General features: G+C 48.6%; 1 protein-coding gene across 1 annotated transcript in view; it reads left to right on the top strand.

The window, feature by feature from the left end:
• CNGA3 (cyclic nucleotide gated channel subunit alpha 3) overlaps positions 1–15,022 on the top strand; it is a 33,766-nt gene that overhangs the window by 12,650 nt on the left and 6,094 nt on the right. Inside the window, exons 3-6 of the mRNA XM_077749234.1 lie at positions 1,834–2,013; positions 5,167–5,217; positions 11,573–11,644; positions 12,937–13,044. Of these exons, the coding sequence (XP_077605360.1) occupies positions 1,834–2,013; positions 5,167–5,217; positions 11,573–11,644; positions 12,937–13,044 (411 nt within the window). The remainder of the gene's footprint in view (positions 1–1,833; positions 2,014–5,166; positions 5,218–11,572; positions 11,645–12,936; positions 13,045–15,022) is intronic.

The following is a 15,022-nucleotide window of genomic DNA, read 5'->3' as shown; positions in this document are numbered from 1 at the left end:
CGGGCTCTGTGCTGACTGCCAGCTCAGAGCCTGGAGCCTGTGTCTCCCTCTCTCTCTGACCCTCCCCTGCTCACGTCTCTCTCTCTCTCTCTCTCTCTCTCTCTCCTAGAAATAAGTAAAAATATTTAAAAAATAAATAAAAAATAAATAATAAAAAAAAAGAAGTCATTTCACCTTTCCAGGTCTCATCTGGAAACGCATCAAACAATCGGAGGGCTGCATCTGAGCCGAGGGCTAAGTCCCAAAGGGGCTCAACAAATGTGGAGCTCATTATTTCCTTCAAGCAAATTTTTTTTTCTACTAAGGCCAGAGTTTTATATAATCACAGGCTCTACAGTTTTTGCTTAAGATTATTGCAAAAGTTAATTTGTCTAGTTATTCTTCATATTTTTCAATGCGGAGTAATGTTTCTTTCACCAGCCTCTTATAGCTGGGCATTTATGATTTCCAGTGTTTTTGTCTTACTGATAAAATGTGGTCTTAAGGCTCATTGATTGCAAGGAAAAGGACACCTTCAAACCAGCTCAAATCGAAAGGCCTTGGGTAGAGCTGAGATAGGAGGCTGATACAAGCTCAGAAAGACCATTCCGTGGAAAGGGAGCCAAATGGGGCTCACGAGAGGGGAGCTGGGGAGGCACCTGCCTCTCCCTTTCATTTTCTCCTGGAGTGGCATGATTGTTGTGATTTTTTTTTTTCTGCGTGTGTTCTCTGTTTCAGGCTTTCTCTGTTCACACATCAGCAGACACAGGCTGCTACACGATCTTGTGTTGAAACACCCAACCCCATCCTGGAGTGCCTTAAATTCAGAGGCTTGAGTGACCCTCTGTGGGTCACTTGTCCATTCCTGCACCTGTTGGCTGGCTGGAGTGGGGAGTATGATCTTGGTTCCAGTCCCTCAGCAAAGGGAGGTTGGGGGGTGGAAGGAGTGTCCAGAGCAGAGAGGCAGGGCTGGGCAGGCACCTCAACATACGTCCACAGCATCTGTAAACATCTCTGAGCATAGAATGTTTCCTTGCTTTACCTTATTCTCTTAGGCAAAGCTCCCAAGTGTGCGATTAGGGTGAAGGCATGTGACAACTCATGACTTGGTTCTAGGTTGCTCAGAACTTACTTTGCTGGGAACAGTAGCATGCTCTGTAGGTGCCAAATCAGCGAAACCAGATGCCAAGAAAGAGGGTTCAGGCTCTCTTCCCATTCCCCTCTGGAGGAGACAGGGGAAGCAGGAGGCAGGGCTGAAGGAAGGCTTCTTGCGGAAAGCTGGAGCTAAGATGGGCTCTGGAGACATGGACTGGCTGGTCTCGGCTGCTTGAGGGCCTGGCAGGGTCTGGCTCCAGGAGGAGGGTGAGGGCAAGCTGCAAAGAAACTTGTGCACAAGCCTGGGGAGGAAACAAGAATCTGTGTAACAAATAATAAGACAAGAGTTAGGGAAAGAAACTAAGTTGTTTCTGGGTGCTTGTTCCCTTAAACCTTGTTCTAAATTTTATCATCATTTGCAAATTGTATTTTTTCTATTCTGGTGCCTACCAGTTATAAAGAGCTCTACAAAAGGACTGTAAGCAGAAAAGCTGCTAATTCCCCATTTGAAGGATCATGCCTTTAGCAGAGTCCGTGTGTTAAAAGGACAAAGCCATAATGAAGACAATACTCCTCATCTAGAAAGCTCTGTCCCAAACTGCGGGTGGTGGAGGAGCAGGAAATAAGGCCCCAGCAGAGCGGAGGTGCACATCTAAGCCTGGAGTCCCAGCAGTCATCTCTGCTTCTGCCCCAGCCCTAGAAAAGAGAGCTTTCCATCTCCTTCCTCCCTGAACTGGCTGCCTGTCTATGTCCTTCTAGGTTGTCTCGTCTGATCATCTCGCTGCGAGGATGGGCCACCAGGCACTTACACCATGAGGACCAGAGGCCTGACTCCTTCCTGGAGCGTTTCCGTGGAGCTGAGCTCAAGGAGGTGTCCAGGCGAGAAAGCAATGCACAGTCTAATGCGGGCAACCAGGAGCCACCAGACAGAGGGAGAAGGTAAGGAACCAAAAGGATGGGCCATCTGTACCAGGTGAAGCATGGCTTTGCTCCTGCAGCTGAGATCTACCGTGGGGGCAGCCTGGAACACCAGCCTCATGACCTGTACCTTGAAGAAGGTGTCTGTCGTGGCGGAATACTGCATGTTCTGACAGTGGCCACCCCGAGTCCAAGAAGGATTGCAGGAGAGGAAATCCTTTAGCCAGAGTCCCCGGCCTCATCTGACCTTGCACAAAGTTCCCACCAGTGCCCCCTGGAATTGATGCTCTCAGAAACACATCTGGGGATGCTGGCCTCACTGATCTCTCTCCATCAAAGGGCCTTCATCCTAGATTGCACTGTGACCAACTTTACTAAAAACCAGGGGCTAAATAATACCATAAGCCTTGAGACTACCTAAATGGTACCCACAGTGTATGCATAGGTTGACATACAGTCTTCTGGGAGGGAGCTCTGAAGGTTGATCAGAATCTTCAAGAAGAACCATCCGTATCCCAGATTGGAATAAGAACCATGGGGTTGAGGAGTGTAGGTGGGATAGGATGGGGGATGGGGAGAATGTTTGCTTGTTTGGTAGGAGAACGGTCTGCGGAACAAAGGCTCTGAGCATCTTCCTGCATGGCCCGCTGCCCACCTGGCGGCTGTGGCTGATGCCGTCTCGTATAGATATAATGAGAGGAATCTGCAGGTCCCAACTCACATCCCCCAGTCCCACACCCCACAGACACAGCTGCTGCCTCCCCTCCGTTCTTGTCCTCGGGAAGTCTCCCCAGCCTGTGATCAGCAGGGAGACCATTGGGCCATTGGGTGCCATTGAGGGCCATTGAATTGAGTGTGGCAGCAGCAGAATGTCTCTTTAGGACCCTCTGGGCTGTTGGAGGGAAGAAGAGGGACATGGAGGGGGAAGCTGATTGCCTCTGAGCCTCTCAAACAGGAAGCCTCTTGCTCAGAATCTGCTTCCTGAAAAGGGGGGCTTAGAAAGATCTTTTGGCTGAATTCTGTAGATAATGCCAAAATTTGTAAGTTGTAAAGGTGAAAACAAGCCTGGTTATTGCAGAACAGACGGTCCCTATGTAATTGGTAGAGAAAGTCCTGTGTGTTTTTGTGTCAAATGAGCAGAAGAAGGGCTCAGGTGTTGAGTCTCTGAAACAGGCATCCAGAGCCCTTGGGGAGTGAAGGTCATGAGGCCTCAGAGGAAACAGGATGGATCTTCCTGGTATTTCCATTTTGCCTCCATATTTGTATGTACGTGTTACAGGTTTATTATAGATTTTGCAGAAAATTGCAAAATGTGCAAACATATCTAAGATAAGATATGACAGTTCAAGGAAATTTCTTGCTAGCAGCCACTCTAGGGAGCCATGTTTAGTTTCCCTGCTGGGAAAGGTGTAACAATTGGCTGGCTGAGATTAAAAGGCCTGGCATTTTAGGGCTCAGGTTTTCACCTGGGCTTAGACCACAAACCCTTGGGCTTTCTGGGCTTGGGGAGGGACCGCCTCGGGCCTGGGTGCTAGTGGGGATGGGCTGTGTGCAGGGTCATCCCAGGCTCCCAGGGCCAGGCATCCTAGACTGAGAGGGATCTCCATGCCTGCAAGGCTGGCGTGCTGTTCGCTGCTGAGCCATAACGAGAGGATGGATGGCAGATAAGGGAGAAGAGAAGATGCAGGAGGAGGAGACGGGGACAGAGATTTGCTATTGAGCCAGCCAGAGTGGTCCAGTTCCTGGTGGCAAGCAAAGACTTCCTTTGTTAACTTGATCAAATTATCCTCTCTACAACCTTAGCCTAATGAAGATGAACATTAGCCTCTTTGTCCATTTCCCAATGTGACCAGATGAGCAAAGACTTGGGCTAGGATTCCATCAGGACCAGGTCCTGACTGGACCACAGATGTCTGGTCACTCGCCCGAGGGTTCAGAGGGGGTAGCCTGGACATGCAATGGTCCAGGCTAGTGGCTGATCAATCAGAGAGGCTTCCTGAGGGAGGTAGACTTTGGATTTTCCAGGCAAACTCATTGGCAAAGCAAAGTATATGCAGAGACAGGCCTTGGTTATCCTATTGGTTTGTCCTTATGAGATCCCAGACACAGAGATGTGGTAAACATGGGCCACTGCATCCCAGGGAGCTACACTCTCTTTCCTAACTTCATAGGAATTAGGAAATTGCTTGGGCAGAGGGGGTGAGGGGTGGGGGGTTCTGGTGATCAAAACCAATCCCAGCCACGTAGTAGATGGTGAGAGGGAGACTTGAGCAGGGGTGAGCAGAAGTACCAGGATGGCATTTGGCTGGATATTAGCATCACAGAAGAGCAGAGGTGCCCTGAGAGTCAGACAGGCGGATCACAGGCCCCTGGCTGCTCTGTGAGGCCATGCTGGCTTCCTTAAACTAGCTGTGTCAAAAATGGCTAAAGGCAATTGAGCACTCTGAGATAATAGCTTTCTCTATAGAACACCACAAAGGACTGTGCGATTCAGCTTTAAATAAACATGTAGTTGGGTGCAAAACCAGCCTCCACTTTCTAGCAGACTCTCACATAGATCTGGGGTGGCAGGCCCTGAAGTTTTAAGATCAATGTGGGGACAAGGGCCCAGGGCAGGATGGATTCAAATCTGGGACAGTTCTGCTCATGGTCTATTTTTTGCCCTGCAAGCCGGGAGTGGCTGCTGTGATTGGGTTTTCAAGGGAGGGTCCCTTTGGAGAGCCCCTGCCTGCGCAGATGAGGGGGCAAGTTGCTGCTGCTGCTGCTGTGACGGACGGTTCTGGTGCCGAAGGTGCTCGACGCACTCCACCTGAGTGTACCCAGCGGGCAGGTACCACGTAGGGTTCACGTCTGCATCCCTTGTAGCTCCTGGCACACTGTTAATCTGAATGAAGTGGGGTGGAACTTGAGGCCAGGATTCTGGCGGGATGCGCATAGTTAACCCTCATTTATTCAGAAGCCTCAGTTGAGTCAAATGTTCATCCTCTCTTCCCCTTAGAGCTAGTCAAAAATTGTTTGTCCTGACAATAACAACACTCCGGGTCCTTCGAGCTGTATGAAAAGGCCCGGGGGACAGGGAGCGGGGGTGCTGACATAACCACCTGGGGCGAATGGTCCCCAGCAGTTGGACCTGAGTTCAGATTCCCGTGCCACGTTCTCTTTACTTTCCTGCAGTGGCTGGCCCCTGGCCAGAAACAACAGCAGCACTTGCAACCACTCAGAGGAGTGAGTACCTCTGCTCCCCGGCAGAGCCCCCTCGCCCTCCCTGGTCCCACAGGCCACCTTCGTCCCCGTAGATGTCCCGGCTTTGCCTCCCTGCTTAAATGCTTCCACTTCTCATGTTTCCAGAACCCGACTAGACCATTCTAGAATCTTGTCCCTTTCTCTGAAATTCCATCTCCATGGACAAATGGGGAAGAGACCTGGTCTGTATGACTTCTTTGAGCAAATCACCTACTTTCTCTCCCTCGTTTTTCTTATCTATAATGCATACATCGTTTAAGGTTTGACATACTCTGTCACTATGTATCTGAGGGTGCAAACTCGGAGTTTCTTTACAGAGCGGTGGGTATTCTCCTTCATCATGAGAATGCATTTTCCACCCTACAACCCCAAGCCCCAGGGTGCCAGCGAAATGCCCTTGTCATAAGGCCAATTTGGGCCAATTTGGAGGGAGTCAGGGCAACGGGAAGAGGAAATTTAAATACTGTATTGCCAGATCATAGCCTCTTGAAATGCTGACCTGCTGTAATTACTTTTTATCACCAGACGCTGAGCTGGCAGATAAGTTTAATGTGTGATTCTGGCAAGTGCCACTCAAGAGCCCAGGGAGGAAGTGTGCGTGCGTGTGTGTGTCTGTCTGTCTGTGTGTGTGTGTACACTGTTCTCCAGTCTTCTTTATGGAATATCACAGGGGCAGCCACTGGAGGGAGTCTCAGTTGGAGCTTAGGGAAAAAAACCATCAATATCAGCAAGAAATCCAAATTTCCAACTGAGGAGAAATGTGCCAAGGCTTTTTCTTATTTCCCTTTCTTCCTTGGATAGAAGATTTTCCCATTTCCCTCCATGAAACTTAGTTGCATTTTGTCTGCAGAAGGGTGGATATCGAATCCAGAGACCCAAATGCCAGCAATCAAGATAAATGAAATTATTTAATCTGCAAAACAGTAACTATTGTGATACGTGCTTGATCTAAAGCCAAACTTGATATTAAATACCCTTGAAACCCCCATGTTGAGTCCCACAGTCAGAGAAAGACTCAGGGCACTGGAAACCGTGGACAGAGGTTCCGTAGGTCTCTAGGCTTCTCTCTTCTGGGGCTGGAATGTGGGCTAGGTTGGGGGTGGATGGTGTTGGCTATATCAGGTTCTTATAAATCTTTTCAGATGGGTTCAAATCATGGATCCACATTGCAGGCCAACGACCGAGGAACAAAATTGTGAACTGTCCCAAAATGTGACCATCTGGGCACAGAGCTACAGAAATAATTCTTATGGACACCCTTTCCCATTCTTCCACCATGTTTCTGGCATTTTAACTTAGTTCCATGGGTCCTGAAAAATTTTTCTGTCTCCCAGAGCAAACTGTTCCCAGCCCAAACCGTCATCGTTTGCAGCTCTGTATAGGTTTTTTGGGGTAGTGCTGGGTGGATTGGGGGATGCAGTTGGATGGCGGTGGGTCTTTCATAGGCCCACAGCAGGTTGGTAACCTCCCCGCCGTTCCACAAATTGTGGTCTGATGTAAACTCCCAGCTGGTCTAAGCATGCCTGATAAGCTTGTGGGCAGCGCCCTCTGCTGGTGCGTTGACATTAGGACTTCAATGGCCGAAAACCCTTCAAGGGACCCTCCCTCACAGATTCAACAGGACAGAGGATGGGTGACTGTCCTTGATTTTCTCATTTAGCAAGTTTAATAATTTTTCATTTTTATTCAGTTTATTCATGTACTCACTGTCAAAAACTTGGAAAATACAGAAAAGCACCCATGAGCATACACCCTCAAAAAATATACTTCATTTTAACAGTGGAATCCCATTATCAGAGATTACATCTCTTAACATGTTGGGAAATACCCCTCCAAGGTTTTCTATATATATTGAATATATAGATAGATATATAGACAGAATACATTACATATGGAAATATAGAATAGATACTGGTATATATTATAATAATTATATATTGTATATAATAATTATTTTATTGTTACAGTTACACATAATTACATATATGATATGTTTATATATTACACATAATTACATGTATATGATATGCTGTTTAAGTGCATTTGTATCCCAATTCAGCCACAAAGAGCTTTGTGACCATGGGCAAGTTACCTGACCTCTCTGTGCAGGAGTTTCCTGACTTATAAAGTAGGGCTTGTATTAATGTTTTACTTACAAGGTTGTATGAAGACTAAATGTGCTAATACATGTACCATGCTTAGAACAGTGCCTGGTTACATAGTAAGTGCTCAATAAATACTGACTAGTGAGGTGAGCAGAGCAATTTCACCACCACCTCCTATAGACAGCTACACCCTAATCATTGGAACCTGTGGAGAGGTTACTTTATATGGTAATGGGAACTTTGCAAATGTGATTAAATTTGAAGACCTTGAGATAAGGAAGTTGTCCTGGATTATCAGGTGGGCCCAATGTAGTCTCAGGCATCCTTAAAAGCAGGAAGTGAGGGTGGGGGGAGAAGAGTGGGTCTGAGAGATAAATCGGAAGGAGAAGGAAGAGGAATTTTTATTGTAAGAAGGACCCCTGAATTGCTGGCTTTTAAGAAGGAGAAAGGGGGACACAAGACAGGGAATTGAGCAGCCTCTCAAAGCTGGGAATAGCCCTCCATTTTCTGCAGCAAGAAAACAGGGACTTAATTCTGCCCATAACCCCACTGAGCAGGAAACAGATTCTCCCCCAGAGTCTCTAGAAAGAAATGCAGCCTGCCACTGACACCTTGATTTTCATCCAGTCAGACTTAGCCCAGACTTCCAGTCTACAGAACTATAAGATGACACATCCAGGTTGTCTTCAGCCACATTTGCTGTAATTTGCCAGGGCACCAATAGAAAACTAATCACACCGCTTTTGATACCAGAGTGGGGGTGCTGCTGTAACAAAGTGGAAGTGGCTTCAGAGTAGACTCTAGAAAAATTCTGAGGAGCATAATTTTAAAAAGAAAAACCTAGATAGCTTTGAACAGGTTGGTAGTAGAAATATGGACATTAAAGACTCTGCTGGTGAGAGCTCAGAAGGAAACGAGGAGCATCACGGAGAAAATCTGTTTTGCTGAAGCACCTTGTGCTTGAATGGTTGTAAACTGACTACCAGTAGAACCCTGGGCTTTCAGGATGCTGCTGGTGAGGACTTGCAAATAAATGAAGAACGGCCATTGGAAGTTGAAGAAAGGGGAACCTTGGTTGGTAGTGGCAGAAAGCTCAGTGCAATTACATCCTGCAGGCAGGTGGAAAGCAGACTGTATAGGCAATGAGCTCGAATATTTAGCTGAGGATATCCAACCAAAGGTGTTGAAGGTGCAGCGTGGTATCTTCTTGCTGCGTATGGTAAAATCCAAGAGGAGAGGGAGAAATTGAGGGAAGAACTTTAAACAAAAAGGAAAGAGGACTTCATGATTTTGGAAATTCCCAGCCTACTCAAATGGAAAAGATACTAAATTTTAAAAACTGTCAGAAAAGCGTGCTTTGAGAAAAGTCAAGGGCATGGCTGAAAACCCTTCCGGTAATACCTCAGAAAGATCAAAAGTTCTGAGTATTCAACAAACAGCTCTCTGAAGCGATGAAGAGTGTGACTCATAGCTCCCCTCAGCCATCCCAGCAGAAGCCAAAAATGTAGAAGGGATTTCACAGATCTGAGGATGAGCCTCTTGTCTAACACAGTGAATCCCTTTGATATACATGACCCACAACATTCTGGAAGATTCTATAGCAGCAGGAACACTGCCGGCTTGGACCGGAAGGGACGGAAACAATATGGACGGGAGGAAGATTATGGGACCCCTAAATTCTAGACGCAGGAAACGTGTTGATTAGAATACTCAGCTGCAAACAGACAGGTGCTGCCTTTAACAAGAGAGAAAAGATGGCTCGGAAGGCAGAGTGCGGAGCTGTGAAAACCAGAGGCTTATTCTCAGGCCTTAAGATGGAATCACTATTGCCCCAGGGTGTTTCAGAATTGCTTGGGACCAGTGACTTTTCTGCCTTTCGCTCTTCTCCCTTTTTGAACTGGAATATCTAGAACTGATATCCTAAATCTGCCCTTCCATTGTATCTTCAGAGCAGGTGCTTTGTTTTAGTCTCACAGGATCACAAATTGAGCAACTCATGCCCTAGGATGATTCACACCTAGAGTCTCCCCTAGACCTGATTTAAATGATAGAATTTGGGACTTTTGAGCTGATTAGAATCTGATGATACTTTCGGACTCTGAGTCAATTCATTAATGGGATGAAACTTTCAGGGGTCTTGGAATGAGGGTGAACACATTTAGCCCATGGGATGGATGTAAGTCTTTGAGGGCCAATGGACAGACTGTGGTAGGTGGCATAGTGGCTCCCCCAAATGTCCATGCCTTAATCCCCACCACCTGTGACTACCTTACCTCACACTGCAGAAGGGACTTCACAGATGTGATTAAATTTCAAGACCTTGAGATGGGGAAATTATCCTGGATTATCAAGGTGAGTCCCATCTAATTACATGCTTTATTAAAAGTGGAGAACCTCTCCAGCTGCAGAGAACCAGAGGGACGGCATCTCGAGAAGGACTCTACCTCTTGCTCCTGACTTTGAACACAGAAGAAAGATGCCAGAAACCAAGCATGCAGTGCCCTCTGAAAGCCGGGAATGCCCTCAGCTTCCAGCCAGCAAGAAAATGAGCTTCTCAGTCCTCTTCTTGCAAGCAATTAAATTCCACCAACAATCCAAGTGAGCAGGAAACAGATTCTCTCCTGGAGTCTTCAGAAAGGATCATGGCCCTGCCGACACCTCAATTTCAGTTTTGGGGGGACCCATAACAGACTTCTGACCTACATATCTGCAGCTTGAGTTGTTTTGGTTTATTTTTTTTTTAATTTTATTTGTTTTTGAGAGAGAGATAGGGACAGCATGAGCAGGGGAGGGTCAGAGAGAGAGGGAGACACAGAATCCAAAACAGGCTCCAGGCTCTGAGCTAGCTGGCAGGACAGAGCCCAATGCAGGGCTCGAACCCACGAACCATGAGCTCATGACCTGAGCTGAAGTCTGAGGCTTAACCGACTGAGCCACCCAGGCACCCCCCGCTTGAGTTGTTTTAAGCCATTAAATTTCTGGCAGTCTATCTGGCAGCAATAGGAAGCTCATAAAACTATTATTCTAAGCTCTTTTGCAGTCTGCTTTTAACTTGTCAAAATACTAAAAATGTTTTCCTGTGTCACCGGATATTCTTCCACAACATCATTTTAAGCGACCTCCTAGAATTCTGGGGTTGATGGATCTCCTCCTGTTGTAGGATGAGATTGCTTATGCTTTTGACTGGTAGAAATAATGGTAGTGGTTATTTTTCTGCACGCATGTTTGCACACATCTTTGATTATTTCCTTAGGAAATGCTGTGTGAAGTATATTGGTCTTTTTCAATGAGTGTTTAATTAGCCGACACTTATTTTTTCAACCTGTGACTTGCTTCAGGATGTGGAGTAGGGGAATCAGAGGGGTCTGTGGATGAGTCTAGTGGGTTCTCCTGAGGCAGGCAGGGTCTCTTACCTTTTCCCTTGGTTTTCTCAATTGTCTGATGGGCAATAACACTTGCCTTGCAGACCTAATATAACTATTAATGCATACCTTTATAAGAGCGCTAACCCATAAAGATGTACAATAAAGAAGAGGAAGCTGAGTAAAGCCATGTGTTGAGGAGACACTCGCAATCAAGAACCATCCTGCAGATGTGGACAGAAGGGGGCTATCCAGCCCCCAGCCTCACAGTCCAGCCAAGTCTTGATAAATGTCTGAACATGGTTGCATCCACCTCAGACGACGCCGAGATTTGCCTATTCCCGCCTGTGCAGATATTGCTTCCCTTCTCCTTGCTGGCTTTCTTGTCAAGGACCAGCCTTTCATTTGATACAGACGGGTTTTAAGAACAGCCAACAAGCCATATCCTTCCGTTCAGAACGAAAAAACGTTACATGTGACTTCCAAAAGTCCAAGTGACTCTTCCACTCTAAATGTGTGGATCTGGGTTCATTTGCCATTACCTCAAAATGGTCTCAAGCTCTTTGTGACTTCCTAGGAGCTCATGAAAATGGGTCAGAAATTGCAGAACATTAGACCACTATGGATACTTTGCTGTATACAATGTATGCTTTAATGGGGCGGTTCACCTGTGGTGGGGGGAGGTTCACCTCACTCCTCAGGAATAATAGTAATAGTAACAAAATCAGTAACCTCCTGTCATCCCAGTGTGCTAGAAGTATCCATTTCCTACACCTCACCCTCTCCTCCATGTCACTGTCGCCTACCCTCTCCATTGTGGTAGCATCCTTGGCCTAGGAAAATTGCTAAATGTCACCCTGTATCATCCAGTGACAAGGCGAAAAAGGAGGAGAAAGAGAAAATGGAAGAAGAGAAAAAGAAAAACTGCACAAAACAAGAGGAGTAAGTACTGAGAAGAGAGGGTGTGTGGTTGCAGCAGGCTTGATCCCTGTCCAGGTCCTGTGAGTCTGAGAGCCTCGTTGTCAGACCTTATTATCGGCCCTGGAAAGGGGCTGCCTAGGGCTGCTGGAGCCGAGTTGGGCCCAGGTGGGGATCAGGCTTCCTGAGATGGTGTTAAGGGCTCACTCGCTCTATAGGAAGAGTCCTGTCCCAGCTCTGAGCACCAGAAGAGGGATAATAGGTAAAGATGGCTGTCTGCAGCCTTGGTGAGCAATCAGGGACTGTCCCTGGGAGTCTGCTCCTGTGCCCACCCCATCCCCGCCCCCCCCCAGCATGCTGTTTGCCTGTCTGCACAGTCGTGGTAAACTGAGGCTTAATCCTGGGCATTAGAATATTCTATATTCATAAACTTTGCTCCACACGCAAGGGTGGTGTGCACTGGGAACATTCCAAAGCCCTGTCAGTGAGCTGTGGATCTTGCACCTGCTGAGTCAAGGCAAAGATGGAAGGCATTCCGGCGTCTCCTTGGGGGCATGAGAGCAGCTTGGCAGACGTGGGCCGGCACGTGGGACATACAGGGTGGGGGAGAACACACATAGGGCCAAAAAAAAAAGAAGAATCTCCAGTACCATCTAGAAACTCTAATCCTCAGAAAATCCTGACAATAAAAACAGAAAGCACCCTAAGCTACTGCTTCCTTTGGTGTTGGCCCGCATACCCTAGAAGATTCCCAGGCTAGTTGTTTTTGGTAGAGAGGATGGCTCCAAGTGCTTGGAAGTGTCTTCAGATCACCTGCTCAAATGCAGTGAGTCAGTGACTCCCTCGGGAATGCCACGGGGCTCCCAAATGCAGTCCAGAGAGGAGCCGCCTCAGAATCACCGGGCAGTGTTTAAATGCACAGTTTCAGGCCTGAGTCCCTGAGGGGGTGGGCCCTGGGAATCAGCCGTTTCACAGAGCTCCCCTAGATGGTTCCAACGTTACCATGCAGCATTTTATTCCCAGCACACTGAAGGGTGCGGGTGATACCACAGGCACATGGGAAATCGTCACCATTATTTTATTGTCAACTGTGGCTTCCTAGGGAGCTGAGCTTGGAGGGAAAGACCTCCAGAGTCTGCCTTCTCCCAGCCTGTCCTCCTGTGAGGGGACACCTCATGTGACCCCCTGAGACTAATAGGACCTGTCTCTCAAGTTTAGCCTGCAGTCGCCCCAGGGTCTCTAAGCTAATCCAGGTCTCTAAGACCCTCCAGCACGGCGATTTTCAACACACTGCACTGTTTGTGTGTCGGTGTTAGCAGAAACAAGGACACCATGGTGGTGGACCCCTCCAGCAATGCGTACTACCGCTGGCTGACTGTCATCGCCCTGCCTATCTTCTATAATTGGTGTCTGCTGGTGTGCAGGTAGGGATATGGGGCAGCATCTCCTCGTGGGCAGGGGGAGGGGTAGAGGGCAGGGAGGGGTGAGGGCAAGCCTCAAGACAGAGCTCTGAGTCCCACTGAGGGGGCTGGATTTCTGGTCCCCACATGGCCACCATCCAACTGAGTGTCCCTGTTTCTCCATCTGTAAGGAGGCTCTAAAAGACCACCAGTGTTCTCTGAAGCCCTGGTGGGGCCTCTGCTTGCTAGGGACAGCAAGGGTCAGGTCACCTTAGTTGGGGCCTTCTTAGTTTGGCTATAGGAGGAAGATGCAGGGCCAAGTAGCTACCCTTCTGAGGAGAAGTGGGGGTGGGGGAGAGGCTGGGCATTCCTGAGCAGCCTGCAAGACAAGGATGCAGTCTCTGCCCGGAAGCTATGGGCTGTGGGCCTCCCCAGGCAAGTTGCTGTGCCGGGATGCAAGCTGCTGCTCTTGTCAGGGCAGCCAGGGCCTTTGGGGTGCTCCTGGGAAGGTCTGCAGGACAGAGATGCAGGGTGAGGGTGTACAGGGCCTTCAGGAAATCCCTTGCAAATGTGCTTCTGGGATGCAAGGGTGAGCTATTGTTCTTCTGGGGAGAAGTGGAGGCTCTGGAACTTTTCTAAACAAACTGTAGGAGGCAGGTGCAGGGTAAGCTGCTAACTCCTCTAATACGGGGTCAGGGAAGCAAGGGTTTAGGGTCTCCTGTGAAATCTGAGTTTTGGGAATACAGGGGCAAGATGCTGCTTCTCTGAGGGGAAGCTGGGGGCCTGGGCTTTCCTGAGCAAATCTATAGAATGGGGGTGCCAAGGGGCTATGTTCTTCTGAGGGCAAACAGGACCTTTGAGGTCCCTGAGCAAGCTGCAGGACAGAGATGCAGCTCCCTGTGGGCAAGGGGCTTTGGGGCCTTTCTGAGAAAGTCTGTAGGAGAGAGATGTAGGGATACCTTGTTTCTCCTCTGATGGGGTTGGTGGGAGTCTGTGTGGCGTTTCTGGGTAAGGTACAGAGCCCTCGTTTCCTAAGTGGTGGGCTTTGCAGCCTTCCTGTGCAAGCCTGGGAGACAGGTATGCAGGGGGCAAGCAGCTGCTCTTCCCATGGTGGGCGGGGCTTGGGCACTTTGCAGGGTGAGGGTGAGGCTATGCTTCTGAGGGGTTCGGGGCTTTGGGAAGTTTCTGAGCAAGCAGTTCGGGGACAGAGAGGCAAGCTGCTGCTCTTCTGGAAGTACGTGAGAGGCTTTGGGGCTTTTCTAAGCAAGCTTCTGGGCAGGATAAGGGGAAGCTGCTACTCTCTGAGAGTAAGTGAGGGAGTTGGGAGCCCTTTCAGGCAGGCCTTTAGGACAAGGGTGCAGGCTGACCTGCAGGGAAGGTATGGGGGCTTTGGGACAATCCTGAGCAAGCCTGCAAGACAGAGAGCCGCTGCTTCTGTGGGGAAGGGGAGGAGACCCACTGCTGTCTGGGCATAAGAGGGGGCTTTGGGGATTATCTGAGTAAGGGGGGCATTTCCTGCTGTTCTGAGGGTAAGTGTGGGAGTGAGAAGGGGGAGAACCTGGGGCTGTCTGAGCCCGCCTGCAGGATGGGGACATGTGGGCAAGCTGCTCCATGCGAGCGTGGGGCTCAGGGGCTGTAGGGATGCCGCTATTCTGAGGAGGCAGCAGGGGGCTCCAGTTGCTGAGCCAGCTGCAGGGTGGGGACACCGGAGCTGGCTGCTGCTCTTTTGAGGTGAAGAGGTGGTTTTGGGGGTGTGATCTGTATGAGACATAGTGAGCATAAAGATCTAGAAAGTAGAAAATACTTACTGGCTGGTTCAGATGCTCATGTCTGAGCAATTCTTGATTTTGTTGGCATTTGACCCCAGAAAGGGCAAGTGCTCAGTCTCTTCCCGTGACTCCACTGGTGAGGCCTAGAAAAACTGCCCTTCCTGGGATCTCAGAGCTTATTGTCGAGAGGCAACAAGGGCCCACTCTGTGGGGTCCATCCCAGCTCTTCGCAG

The sequence above is a fragment of the Crocuta crocuta genome, unplaced genomic scaffold (genome assembly GCF_008692635.1).
Source record: "Crocuta crocuta isolate KB4526 unplaced genomic scaffold, BGI_CrCroc_1.0 scaffold118, whole genome shotgun sequence".
Lineage (NCBI taxonomy): Eukaryota > Metazoa > Chordata > Mammalia > Carnivora > Hyaenidae > Crocuta > Crocuta crocuta.
Note: the sequence above shows the minus strand (reverse complement) of the source record. Positions and strands in the feature narration are given on the sequence as shown.